The 14608-nt window shown below is 40.4% G+C and overlaps 2 protein-coding genes across 2 annotated transcripts in view; one reads left to right on the top strand and one right to left on the bottom strand.

Annotated features, from left to right (window-relative positions):
* Positions 1-735: 735 nt before the first annotated feature.
* On the top strand, positions 736-1692 carry LOC114634182 (olfactory receptor 51I2-like). The gene has a single exon (XM_028782850.1). It carries the CDS (start codon positions 736-738, stop codon positions 1690-1692), a length of 957 nt encoding a protein of 318 aa, XP_028638683.1.
* Positions 1693-3744: 2052 nt separating this feature from the next.
* The window catches only part of LOC114634181 (olfactory receptor 51E1), an 11689-nt gene continuing 825 nt past the window's right edge, over positions 3745-14608 (bottom strand). The window contains exon 2 of the mRNA XM_028782849.1: positions 3745-6556. Within this exon, the coding sequence (XP_028638682.1) occupies positions 5561-6514 (954 nt within the window). The 5' untranslated portion in view covers positions 6515-6556 and the 3' untranslated portion in view covers positions 3745-5560. The remainder of the gene's footprint in view (positions 6557-14608) is intronic.

Consider the following 14608-nt stretch of genomic DNA (forward strand, 5'->3'; position numbering starts at 1 on the left):
ATGTTAAGTATGAATCATAGGGTTTTTTTGCATATGTCAAAATGTGTCATAAAAATCCAAGGTCAAGATAAATAGAAGAGCTTTGGAATAACTCAGTTTTAAAAGTGAAAAACTGTGGGAAAAGAATGGTAATTTCTCATGCAGTCAGATTCTTTATACGGTTTCTTGAATGCTATAAAAATAAACTTCCTTTATTCCTTCTGCCTTGTTTAATTTTCCTTCTAACTTACCAAATGGGAATTCTCATTTCCTTCTAGACACAGGCATATAAGGGGTCCTCAGTTTAGACAAAATGTAGATACTGATGAGACCAGTAAAGCCCCTATTCTGGATACTGCTACATAGCATATGGACTCTCAGTCCACCAGCTTAGACTGAATGTCCACATTAATGATAAAAAGCTTTTCAATAAGCATGATAAAACCCATAACTCCAACTGCCCAAACTTGTTTGAAAGAAGCCAAATCTTCAAAGGTACCTATACTTTCATGAAGATATGAGAAAAGTGTAAGGAAGATATTATCGTGCTAAGTAGAATATAACATATAGAGTCTGCACTGATTTTGTTATCAATATTATTCCTTTCTACAGAAAAGGAAACAGTGAATTAATGAAACTTGATTGTAAAGACTTGACTCAACACTATGTCACTCTTTCCTCTCATCCTAGATATGTTCAGAATCTGTTCAGAATGAGGACATCACATCTCCTGGGAATGCTTGGCTCTCTCCAAAGATGATATCCTCACAGGCTTTCACCAACATCACCTTCTTCCAGCCACAATCTTTCCTAATGACTGGCATCCCAGGACTAGAGGCCGCTCATGGCTGGATTTCCATCCCATTCTCTTCCATGTACACTGTGGCACTCACAGGAAACTGCCTCATCCTCCTGGCTGTGAGGAGGACCCATAGCCTACACCAGCCCATGTACTACTTCCTATCCATGCTAGCCCTAAGCGATGTGGGTCTCAGCTTGTCCACAATGCCCTCCACCCTAGCTGTGCTTTGGTTTGACTATCGTTTCATTGACTTCAATGCCTGTCTAATCCAGATGTTCTTTCTTCATTTCTTCTCTGTGGTAGAGTCCTCAGTGCTCTTGGCCATGTCATTTGACCGTTTTGTGGCTATCTCCAACCCACTGCGCTATGCATCTGTCCTCACTAACAATGTTATCATCAGGATAGGGATAACAATTACAACCCGAGCTACTTTGTCCCTCTTACCATTGCCTTTTTTGTTGAAGCGACTGAACTACTGCCCTGGCAAGATACTCCTGTCTCATTCGTTCTGTTTCCATGCTGATGTCATGAAGCTGGCCTGTGCTGACATTACTGTCAACATCCTATATGGACTTTATGTGGTTCTGTCCACAGTGGGTATAGACTCCTTGCTTATTGTCATGTCCTATTCCTTGATTCTTTACACAGTGATGGGGCTAGCCTCTCCCAGGGAGCGTGTCCGGACCCTCAACACATGCGTTTCCCATATTTTGGCTGTCCTTGTCTTCTACATTCCGGTCATAGGTGTGTCCATGATCCACCGTTTTGGAAAACACCTGCCTCACATTGTTCATGCCCTGGTTGCATATGTGTACCTTGTGGTACCTCCTGTGCTCAACCCCATCATCTATAGTGTCAAGTCCAAGCCCATCAGGGGAGCCATGTTCAGAGTCCTAAGTAAGAAAGGCTAAGGCTAGTGAAGTTTAAATACAACACAAATTGTATAAAATAGAAAATATGCTATAACAAACACTAAAAAATTCTAGTTGTGAAAAGACTGTCTTCTTTATTTCTGTTACAAATCTTTCTATTGTTTACTGTGTAAAGATGCAATTGTATGAATTAAACACTGATAATAAGAACATGAAATGTTTGCTTTTGTTTCCATAATTTTACACTTATTACCAGGAAAAAGGTATATAGAAAACTGTACTGTAGACTGTACTGTTATGAACTAATTCTGCCATCAGCTTGAGCACAGGTGTGGTACAGGCTGGGTCATGGTACCAGAGCTCAATCGACCACTAAAGAATTGGCATGTAGGATGAGTATCTATAAAGGAGGTGCGAAGGAAGAAATTTTGAATCCAGACGTCACAAATTTTTATTTTTCTGTGCTCATCAAGCACAAATCCATACTATAGATCTTTATTTTCCTATTGTGCTTAGTTTCCTGTCGTGGGGAATTTTTCTATGTGAGCAATGTCTGTCTGTCTGTCCAAGAAGCTTCCTAATAAATCTTTGTGAAAGAAATTACAAGAAAATATAAATCAATAGTTGACAGAACATACCTGAAAAGGTTGAAAAGAGGATAATTTATTTCATGTAAAAATAAATTTTTCTAGTTTGTTCAGAAATTGAGGGAGATAAAGAAAAATAGAACCTTATGAAAAAAGGTTGCACTTTTTATGTAAATACATTCATGGGGAAGAAAACATTATTTTACTCCATGTTCTACCACTGATCTATACATGTGATTTTATGTATACATATACATATGTGTGTACATATATGTAATATAGATGACACTGTAAATTATATATGATAAAACTATTGCAGTGTTTGAAATAAAAATGGACATAAAGTCAGTTTGTACATGACTTCACATAATATTCTAAGTTTATTTATACCTAGTAAATAAAGATTATTTATTTTAAAAAATATTTTATTAGATATTTTGTTATGCAATAGCTACTAGTATTAACTGCAGATTGGAGGTGTGTTAAGCACATGTGCTAGACTGAACTGACCTGAAATCTCTACTGAAATCTGAAGTACTAACTCTGTCCCTAAAACAAACAAAAAAAATGCATTTGCCAGTGTAGTTAATCCATTCATCAAGCATTATATATGAATGACTCCAAAGGGACTGCAAATATAAAGCATAAAGAGAGTGAGATTGAGTGGAGATGTACACCTGTGATTCCAACACTTGAGAGGTGCTTACAAGTGAACCATCAGTTTAAGATCATCCTTAGCTACATGGTTGTGGGACTGCATAAGGGTATCCTGGGTCATGGTTGAGCAGGTACTTATAACCCCGAGATTCTCCGTGGAATTCTGCGTGAGAACCGGCAGGAGTTCGGTCCCTCCCATCATCTAGGATCCTGAAAACAGTCACATTTCCATAGAGTCACAGAGGCCAGGCTATAGGCCTCCGGCCCTAGAGATTTACATACTAATGAAGGCCAGAGGGCAGAGCAAATTAAACATTCCTCCCCCAGATCCTCCCCTAATCCTCCCCCTTCTCCCTCCCTATATAACTCGAGACTGCCCTGAGTTTTGGGGGGGTACGCCTAGATCCATCTATTATCCGTCATGACAATAAATCTTTTTGGAACCAAGGACTTCCTCGTGTTACTGGGGCCTGCCGCCGCCAAGGCCCTCAGGCCGCTGGAACCATAAGAATCCTCCTCCCTGATGTGGGACCCGCCCCGGCGGCAGGCTTGCGCTGCTGTGGCGGCCTTTTTAAATTTTCCCGACACATGGTGAGTTTGAGGCCAGCATCATGAGAGTCTCTCTCAAAAATAAAATTATCAAAATGAACACACACACACAAATACCCTCTAATCACACACACACACACAAACACATGCCCTACAATCACAGACACACACATACAAATGCCCTCCAACCACAGACACACATACACACACACTCAAACTCATGTCCAAGCAAAGGCATACGTGCAAGTTCACACTAAAACCTTGGAAGAGTAAACACCAATGGTTCTTAAATTCTTTTGATTAACAGATTAAATATTTTTATTATGCTTTAATTTCTTTTATATTTTCAAAATATCTGTGATTTTTGTTTACAGTGATCACATGTCAATTTGCAAATAGTAAGATCATGTCTTTTTCTCAACTGCAATGTCAGAACAATCCTGGGCAATGACTGACTATTCTCCCTCTTCCCCTCAGTTCAAAGTGACCAAATCTTGCTTTGAGTACATTTCATATTATTTCCTTTGACCACCCCTCACCTTGGCCTAGTCAATTTTATCATGCACATAGTTCTTATATTCTGGAGTATAGTCAAAAAAGTTGGGTGTGCAAGTGGGTCTCTGTGCTAACCATGTCCAAGAAATTCAACCCTCTTTGCTGCCTGCCTCTCATACTCACCAGTCATACCTTGAATTTGAATATGACTTTACTGTGGGTGATAATCTCAATCCTTGATCAATCTACTCCTATTCTGCTCCTACAGTGCCCTGCCCACTCCTGTAAATGCTGTAGCTAGATAAGGATTCCTAGGTAGGATTCCTAGATAGGACTCTTAGCTATATCCATGGTAAGTACATCTGGCAGGAATACAGTCCTTATTTCCCTCATTGCAGTACAGCTTAAGGCCCTGGGTATCTGCAGTGCTAGCTTGTATATGTGCTCTTCATTTTGTTTGGACCCATCTTTTCCCTAGCCCTACTTCCTGGTCAGTCTCATTCAGCCTATTCAGTTTCATCTCTTCCTTTTGGCTCTCTACTCCATGGTGACCAGCCCTCTCTTTATACAACAAGCTCCTGAATAGTCTCAACTGTGTCTCCCAAGTCATTCTTCAGATACCCATGGAATATGCAGCTGACTGCATTGTTTCTCAAATAAACCCACTTGGGAACACTCCAGTTTCTATTGCGTGTGTAATGATTAGGCTAGGAAGTGAGCAATGTTTATTGGAATGATTAAAGCCATGAATTCTACTGATAGAAAATCACTCAAAACAGCATAAGTAAGTGGAAATAAAGGACCAAATGGCTCCTCCAAAGACAGTGTGAGACTCTGAAAATTCCCAACTCAGTATTCTGTCAGTCTAACAATTCTACATACATAGAATTAGACATGAAAACTCTTCTATTTTTTTCATCTATTTTTAAGCTTCTGTGGTCCTATATAATTCATTGATTCCCATGAAATATCAATTTCCCCATTGGTGCAATTGAGGTACAAATAAAAAGTTGATAAACTTAAATAAGTAAAAGTGTCTTCATGGCTGTGACAACCGTCATAACAATGTGTGTCATCTCACAATGTAGGCAAGTGTATTTGCTTTGGCCTGGGACCCAAAAGAAAAACAATATTTCTTTGGAGATTGTTTTGAATAAGGAATTCAGTTCTAACTTCTTAGAAATTCAAAGTTATTATGGATTCTGATGAGGAAATGGGGTTTAAATGAGATTATATAATTTTATTATAGTCTTATGTTTATTTTTCTTTTGTCATGCCTTCGATGAAAATTTTGGTGTCCATCTCCAAATGTTGTGAACCATCATAAGTGAAATGAAGTTTGAAAATGGTGATAAAATTGGGACTAATAATTTTCAAAACACAAGTGTTGATCTTAATAATCATCTAGAGAAAACACAAAAAGGAATGTGATATTAGAAAATTGAGGTTACAGGTGTTCTTCTATTCCTTGTAGAATTTCCACAACTAGTTTCATCTTTGAAAAATCTGAGCTCAGTTTTGATTAAGAAAGATTTATTTTCTTAATACAGTCTTCTAAGATATCATACTAAAGTATGAATTACAGAACTTTGGATCAATGAAGGTTTTATCATGGATTCCTAGTGATCTGAAGAGTGTGTGGTCATGAGAAAAAGACGAAGGATGCGCTGCCGAATCTCCTTTGTCTTTACTCCATAGACGATGGGGTTGAGCACAGGAGGAACCAGCAGATAGATGTTGGCCATAATGACAGGTAGGAGAGAGTCACGCCTCTTGCTGAAACGGTGCACCATTGACAATCCAATGAAAGGGACATAGAAGATGAAAACAGCGCAAACGTGAGAGACACAAGTACCAAATGCTTTTGCCTGGGCTTCGCGTGTCAAGCCCAATACAGTCTTGAGGATGAGCAAATATGAGAAAGAGATGAGAAGTGAGTCCAAACCAATGGCAGAGATGATGACAATGAGTCCATAGATGACATTGACACGGATGTCAGCACAGGCCAGCTTCATGACGTCTTGGTGTAGGCAGTAGGAATGAGAAAGGATGTTGGAATGACAGAAAGGCAACCTTTTGATGAAGACAGGTAAGGGTGCCATCAGTGCTGCACCCCGAACCACAGCAGCCATGCCAATCTTGGCAACACGAGGCAATGTAAGCACAGTGGCATGCCGTAGAGGATGGCAAATGGCCACATATCGATCAAAGGCCATGGCCAGCAGCACTGTGGATTCCATGCCAGATAAGGAATGGATGGCAAACATCTGTACCAGACAAGCATCAAACTGGATGGTAGTGGAATTGAACCAGAAAATGGCCATCATTTTTGGCATGGATGAGGTAGAGATGAGGATGTCTAGGCCAGAAAGCATGCAAAGAAAGATGTACATGGGCTCATGTAGGCTGTGCTCTGTCCTCACAATGTAGATGATTGTCAAGTTACCTAGCACAGCAATAAGGTAGAGGGAACACAATGGGAAAGCCAACCAAAACTGAACCTCTTCTAATCCTGGGAGACCTATTAAGATGAAATACGTGGCACTGGATTCATTGCTATTGATACCCACCATACTGAAGGAATCAGGATATAACCAGTAGCAGGGAGATTGAGGCTGAAATACAAAGAGAAGTCATTGTCAGGTCCTCTAAAATCTCAAAGCCATACCACCCTTGATCCTAGTGTCCAGTTCTCTAACAAAATTCTAATTTCATTGCCTATCCAGATTCTGAATCTACCCTAAATTTTATCTAACCATAAACCACTTACCAGATGAAAATGAACTTAATTCTATTTGTGAATCCTATCTATATAATAAGTAAAATAGTAAGATGACACTCTGATATTATTAATCATTTAGTTTCTCAAACTAAAAAAATTACATCTTCTGTGGTATCTTTACACATACTTCCTATGTTTAATATTGATTATATTAACCATCTAAATTGTTGTCTAACTCTGGAAAATGAAACTATGGAGGGAGAAATATTAAATGAAAAACTTTTAATACTGTCATTATGACCATTTCATCAGTCAATTATAAGGTAACTATCATGCAAATCCATCAGTGGTAGTAATAACATAAACTGACATTGGAATCTAACTCAATCACCAATATAATCCTCTAATTTAGCATTAATCCTAACTTTAATGTCACACAGTAATAGAAGCAATTTCAATGTTAATTTAATAGCATCTTTATATTGTGATCAACCCTATTTCAATAAAAATATGACCGTAATTTTATCCTGAACTCTAAGTCTTAATTTCCACTATCTAATCAAGAGTTTACACTTGCCCTACATAATTTATATCCAAAAAAAAAAAAAAGTAACAGCTTCGGTGGATCTTAAACAATGTAGCCTTACAACCAGCACACCAGCACTTATTAAGAGTTATGATGTTGGTCTCCAACTAAGACTGTAGCCTTGCTCAGCCTCGTTCAATTGTCCCATGGTGCAGTGCTATCTTGTGTTTCTCATGTGAGCACTCATTCAGTGCCTTTAGCCATACTTTCATTTCCAGTTATTTCAATCAACTGAAGTCTGAAAATATTAAATGTAAACTCGAAAAATAAACAGTTCACATGCTTTAAATTGTATGTCAGTCTGGTTAGGTTGATAAAATGTAGCATCTGACTCTGCCCTGCTGAGGATATAAATTATCCTTTTACTTAGTCTACTGATAGACCCCTGATAGTCACCCAGTAGCTTCTTTAGTTAACAGATCTCCTATCAGAGTATTATGATTCAAGGAACCCTTATTTTATTTAATAATGCTCCAAAAGCACAGTATTTTTTTCAACTAATTTCAATCCATGGTTGGTTAAATGTACAGACATAGAATCTACAAATACTGAGGACTGGTTTGATGCATGTTTATATATAGGTGTATGGACATATGAATTCATAAATATACATATAAACATATGAGGACTGGGATGGGAGCTTTCATGGGTTACTTAAAAGAAGCTGGGTATAGGGCAGAGCTCATGTCTGGGCTCCACTGACTCAGGAAAGGCAATAAGATTTGTTCTACCACTGAGCTCTCATCTAGAGGTGGCCTCAAGAAGACAAAGAGATCAATGGAAGAACACACGGAGCACATATTTTAGAAAAGAGAACAACAGAATTTGGTTCCATCTAATAGAAGGAAAAAAGGTGAAGCAGAGAAGTGTAGTTAATCTATAACTTCAAGCAAAGAGGCAAAATCAATACCTCGCACTCTTCTAAGTTGTATTTGTAGTGACTCAGCTCCCTGCCTCTTAAAACTGCTCCTTCTCCTGTCTGATGCTCCTCATCTCTCTCAAATATCCAGTACCTGTGGTAACTCTGAGGTTCGGATATCCTACCCAGCCCTTGTCTGTTACCTGCATTGGGTGCTCACAAAGCAGCTGCCTTGTCTTGGCTGTGATAAGGTGCAAAGAGGCTATACAAGTGTAAACTCTTGATTGGATAGCTGGGGGAATGAAAATTCAGACTTGCCATTCAGGATAAAATTACCATCATAAAAAAAAAAAACAATCCTTAGACATCAGGGAAATGTAAATCAAAACAACCCTGAGAGTCCACCTCACAGCAGTCAGGATGGCTAAGATCAAAAACTCAGGTGATAGTAGATGCTGTCGAGGATGTGGAGAAAGAGGAACACTCCTCCATTGTTGGTGGGATTGCAAGATGGTGCAACCACTCTGGAAATCAGTCTGGCGGTTCTTCAGAAAATTGGACATAGCATTACCTGAAGACCCAGCTATACCACTCCTGAACATATACCCAGAAGATGCTCTAACATATAACAAGGACATATGCTCTACTATGTTCATAGCAGCCTTACTTATAATAGCCAGAAGCTGGAAAGAACCCAGATGTCCTTCAACAGAGGAATGAATACAGAAAATGTGGTACATTTACACAATGAAATACCACTCAGCTATTAAAATCAATGAATTCGAAAAATTCTTAGGTAAATAGACGGAACTAGAAAATATCATCCTGAGTGAAGTAACCCAATCACAAAAGAACACACATGGTATTCACTCACTGATAATTGGATATTAGCCCAGAAGCTTGAAATACCAAAGATTCAACTCACAGACCATATAAGCTCATGAAGAAGGAAGATGAAGTGTGGATGCTTCAGTCTTTCTTAGAAGGAATGACAAAATACTCAAAGGAGCAAATATGGAGACAGTGTGGGACAGAAACTGAAGGAGGGGCCATCTGGAGACCATTCCACCTGGGTATCCATGCCATGTGCAGTCAACAAAGGTAGAAGCTGATATGGACATCAGGAAGTGCATGCTGACAGGAGCCTGATATAGCTGTCTCCTTACAGGTCTGCCAGAGTCTGGCCTATTCAGAGGCAGATGCTCACAGCTAACCATTGAACTAATCATAGGGTTCCCAATGGAGGAGTTAGAGTGAAGACTGAAGGAGCTGAAAGGGTTTGCAGCCCAATGAGGAGAGCAACAATACCAACAAACCAGAGCTCCCAGAGTCAAAACCACCAGCCTGGGAGAACATAGGGAGGGACCCATGGCTCCAGCTCTATATATAGGGGAGGATGTCCTTGTGAGGCATAGGTGGGAGAGGAGATCCTTGGTCCCATGAAGGCTGGATGCCAAGTGTGGGGGAATTCGAGGGTGGGGAGGTGGGAGTGGGCGGTAGGTGGGGGCACATCCTCATAGAAGCAGGAGGAGGGAGGATGGGATGGCGGTTCCTGGGGGGGAGAGAAATGGGGTTAGGGGATAACATCTGAAATATAAATAAAATAGCCAATAAAAATTAAAAAAAAAATAAAAAACAAAAAAAAATCATCATTTTTTATTGAAATAGGTTTGATCGCAATAGAATAGATGCTGTTAAATTAATATTGAAATAGCTTCTATGAATTGGGTAGCGTTAAAGTTAAGATTAATGCCAGATATTAGATCATTAGATTAGTGATCATGTTAGGTTTCAATGTCAGTTGAATGTCAGCTTCTTCCCAAACTATATCAATTTCTTTAATAATAAATATATTTTTCTATATATAAACTCTTGACCCCAAATACATTTATTAATGTCTGAGTTCTCTTTTAGGGGTCCACATATATAATTCTGAGAGAGACTACATGGTTGTCTGTCGAGCATATAGATTTTTCTTCTCCAAAGACTAAAATCTCATAGAATCATTATATGAATCGGTCCTGTATCAGATCCCAGTTGTGAACAGCATTAACCAGAGTATAATTTACTATTTCTAAGCTTCAGTCTCCTCATAACCAAAACATTATTAATATCTCTCCCGCCTAAGGTGAGGAAGAAAGGACATGATGAGCAAAAAGTGTTTAAACAATACTTCACATACACTGAGTACAAACATTATAATGTTGTTCCTTTCTTCCTTGGTGCTGATCACCAGGTACACAAGCTAGGTGTAAGCTTCCTTATGTGCACAACACCTGTACTGACTAGATGAAATCAGGCCATTGCCTGCAGTAAAGTGCCCAGGTAAGGGTTGGAGGTGTGGTTCAGTTGGTATAGTCCTCGCCTAGCATGAAGGAAAGCCTTGATTTGATCCCACATGTATTCTTCACGCCCTCTCTGTTATTGTCTCTCTCTTATGTTACTTTTCCTAAGCCCTTTTCCCTATGGTATAATTAACCATTTCCTGTTCTGCATTCTCACATAACTTTGGTTCTCATTTCATGCAATTAGTCTTCTGATGATAAGAACTACTTATTTTTCCCCAAATCATAAATTCCTTATGTACCATGGACACTAGTCCAATTATTAATTAGCACCAAATTATTCTCATTCATAGTGAAATGAGTTTTACTAATAGAAGACTCCCTGAGTAAACACCTGATGCAGACAACATAGGAAGGTAAGGCTGCCAGATATCTGAACCTCAAAGACTGGAGAGGCAAGAAAAAGCATGCACATCGTCAGTGCAGGGTAATCTTAAAGGGAAGAACAAGAATCTTTAGGAATAAGCAAAATACCCAGAGACCCGAAAGGCATGTGAGAAAATTTTTTTAAATAAATAAATAAATAATAACAGCAACAACAAAAAAGCCCTGAAGCACAAAATAGCTGCAATGTCTTGGCTGTAATAAGTGCAAAGAAGATATGAAACACATAGTCTGTGCCTACAGGTGGCCATCACCTGGGATTCCCCTCCTGGAGACCTTAACCAGAAGAGACTCCAGTACTCTAGAAAGCCAGCTGTCTATGCTACCCAGCAGTTCATATAACAGATATGGGAGAGATAGCGTATTCCCAAGATTAAAATAAGCTGCATTAGGAAGCAAATTGGAGAAAAGTCATGGGTCAACATATGAAATTTTATGGCCTCTGAGAGCCAACTAATGCTGTCAGTAGAATCTTGTCGGGTAGAAACATGAATGTTGGCCTCAACTCTTGTGATAATAAATTATTAAATTATTATTGTTGTTATTATTATCTCAGACAATAAACTTCAGAATACTACTGTGAGTTTATGTAGAATCAGTTATGTCAAGAGACATTATAAAACAATCAAAGAGCACATTCTAATAAAAATGAGTGGAAATATATAAAATGAGATTTTCTTTTTTCACTCAACATCTTTATGTGCCTATTCTATGCACATACCCACACACATATATGTATAGCTATACTCAGTTGCTCACAGTGGCAAGAATGGGCATGGGTATACAGGCGCCAGAGATCAAAAAGGAAAGAGGCAGCTGGCCTGGGATGGAGGTACCACGGCAGCAAAGACAAGATCTGGACCTCAGAATCCATGCAGATGGGAATTGAGGGAAAGGAAAAGGACCCAGAGAGCCCAGGTGTCGCCTTTCAGACTGTACAGCCTTGACAAGTGCCAGTCTCCTCCAGCAATCCAAAAGATAGCAGAAAGAAGCAGCAACTCCCAGGAGGTCTTGTGGACTCAGCACCGGTTCACAATTAGAACCATTTGAGCTTGCTCAAGAAAGGCCTGGGAGCTTCCAAGCAAGTTGAAACTAACTCATTGTTTTGAAAATGAAACAAAATCAAGGAAAAATAAATTAAGAAATATTTTTTTCTTTCTCTTTATTTTATTTTACTTTATTTTTAGAAAGCCCACACACTATCACAGTCCCAAAGGAGCAACTCTGTTTTTAACTTTTCCCTAAAATGTCAAATTAGTTTAGTGAGTCCTGAGGATGTTTCTCTGGGAACTGTTCCGGCATCTTGACCTTTTCTCAGGAATCAGAGCCTAGAAACTTTGGTGTCTCGGTCTTCCTTCTGCACTTGAAAGCACTCCCTCCAATACCAGCTCAGCCCTTCTCACCAGCCCAGTTTCAACTTGCTTGGAAGCCCACATTCTTCACCAGAACTGCTGCCATTCTTCTGGAGCCCATGGAAAAGTTGGCAGAGAGGAAAGCCAGGCCTACGTGCCCTCTCTTCTGACCCAAGAACAATGAAGCAATCTCTGAGCCCTGACTTGTTGTTTTGTGACATTAACAGAGCTTACTGAATGTCTACAAAATGTCAGACACTGTGTTGCACCCGCACGTAAGTATTATCTCTCAGCTGAGAACAACCCTGCAGGACAGATGGAGTTCTCTGGATCCTTTCCTCATGATAGGAGAGAGAACTGGGACTCCAAGATCTTAAATGACATTCCTTAACACTCCATGAGTACAGTAGAAGCAGCCTCTTCTACCTCCTATCCTTTCATCTCAGGCTGCCTTAACTGACAAAAACTGGCAGGAGGTAAGGCAAGATGGTGGTCTGATAAATAGGACACTTGCCCAGGTATAATCTTAACAAAGAGAATAAAAGAGTGATAGAGAGGACTCTATGAGGGTGTGGTCACACTTCTCTTCCAGGCTCAGTTCCTGTGGCTGTGGCATGGTCACGCCCCACAGTAGAGAAGAAGAGAAGGGCTCTGTTCTACCTTCTAATCAGAGCCTTTCAGCAACTTGTCAGCAGGTAGTAATGCCATCTGACGAGAAACAACGGAAAGATTAAAACTCTGAGTGACCGATCTACATGCTTCCAATATGCCAAACCTAGCCTGTCCCTCTCACACTCTTTTCCATAACGGATGGTTTGTAGGAATGATTTCCTTGTTACATCTAAGGAATCTAAAAGGAAGGACCTGAATCCAGGAGCTTCTTTAGGAGTCAGAACACTTAAGCAGCTCTCCCTACTTGGGAAATGTAAAAAGTGGGAGGGGGCAAGACAGAATGAGGATGGGGATTTGTGGTCTTTGTTCTTACCTGGGATAAAAACAGTGTCTCATACCCAGAGCAACCATGTGACAGCCGCTGATGCTACCTCCAGCCTTTGCTGGAGTATGTGGAAGAGAATTCTCTTAGAGTGGAACCAGACATAGCTAGGAGATTATGGCTCACTCCTACTTCCAAGCCCAGAGAGGGAGGTAGGCCTGGTGGGCAATACTAGGCCTGCAGCCTGGAGGAGCCTGACGCTTGATTCTTGAGGAAGCCGACCTTTCCTTAACACTTCATATAAGTATTATCCGCAGAACCATGTTTACCCAAGTTACCAACATCCAGTGTGCCCTAAAACCTGCTTAGATTAGGTGAAGCAGGTGAACCTTGAAGGATGTTGGTCTTTTTTTGTCCTTAATGGTCACAATAATACTTGAAAGATAGAATTAAGTTTCTGCAGGTCAGTATGATCCCTTAAATTTACACCAGAAAGAGTACCTAGAGTTCAGGGTCTACCCACCCCCTACTTCCTGTGTAGTTACTTATCTACAAATTGGCAAAGCCAGAATCGGGCATTGGTAGCCTGTGAAGCTTGCCTGGCTGTGACTGCTGCCTGCAAGTGGGTAGCACCATAAATGCCTGATGGGAGACTTTGTTCAATGCACTCATTTTTCGTCCGACAGTTATTGCCTGGCTGGCTCCTGCCTGCCTAGCTCAGCAGTAAGCACTAGAAACCCTGAGGTTCAGAGTAAACAAGGCACAGCTCACAGCCTCCCAGTGTGCAGAATGACTGAGACAAGCATGCAGTCATCACAGCAATTTGTGATGAGTGCCAGGGCAAGGCTGAGAGCCGCAGCCTCCTGGAAGCAAAGGTAACAGTAGCCAGTAGCTCCCCAAAGTCTTCAGGCTCAGAGGGTCCCCTAAAGCGATGTTTTCAAGTTCAGGTTTGCAGGACCAGCTGCAGTTAGTCAGGATTCAGTGAGGTAAGGAGACAACAACACTCAGACAATAACACAGCTTTCCTGCTGCCCACATGTTGGGCTGGCGATGAATATTAAGACATAGGCAAGAAAGTTACAAGTTAAGGTAAGTGCACTAAAGATAAGTCAGAGCATTAGGATAGATGTGCATATCTGGTCCCAACAGCAATCAGAGGAGAACACAGCTAAGGAGACAACGTGCAAGCCTAGCAGTCTGTGATGAGATCAGGTGAGTCATTCACAGACCTAGGTAAAGAGCATTTGAGGCTTGGGAGAACACAGGTAGAAATGATCTTAAGGCAAGAGTCTCTGAGTTCATGAGCAGAAAGCTCAAAGCGCCAAAACTGAGAGCAAGGGAGGCCGAGAGCAATTCAGACCAGGCTAAGGGTCAGGTCATGGGTGCCTGAGGGCTTTGCCATAACTCTGAGAAACATAAACAACAGACATGGTTGAGAGTGTGTGTGTGTGTGTGTGTGTGTGTGTGTGTGTGTGTGTGTGTGTG

The sequence above is a fragment of the Grammomys surdaster genome, unplaced genomic scaffold (genome assembly GCF_004785775.1).
Source record: "Grammomys surdaster isolate TR1022 unplaced genomic scaffold, NIH_TR_1.0 894, whole genome shotgun sequence".
In the NCBI taxonomy this organism is placed as follows: Eukaryota; Metazoa; Chordata; class Mammalia; order Rodentia; family Muridae; genus Grammomys; species Grammomys surdaster.

Excerpts from the sequence above, each read along its gene's own strand:
- LOC114634182 (XM_028782850.1), top strand. The coding sequence starts at position 736 with ATGATATCCTCACAGGCTTTCACCAACATCACCTTCTTCCAGCCACAA.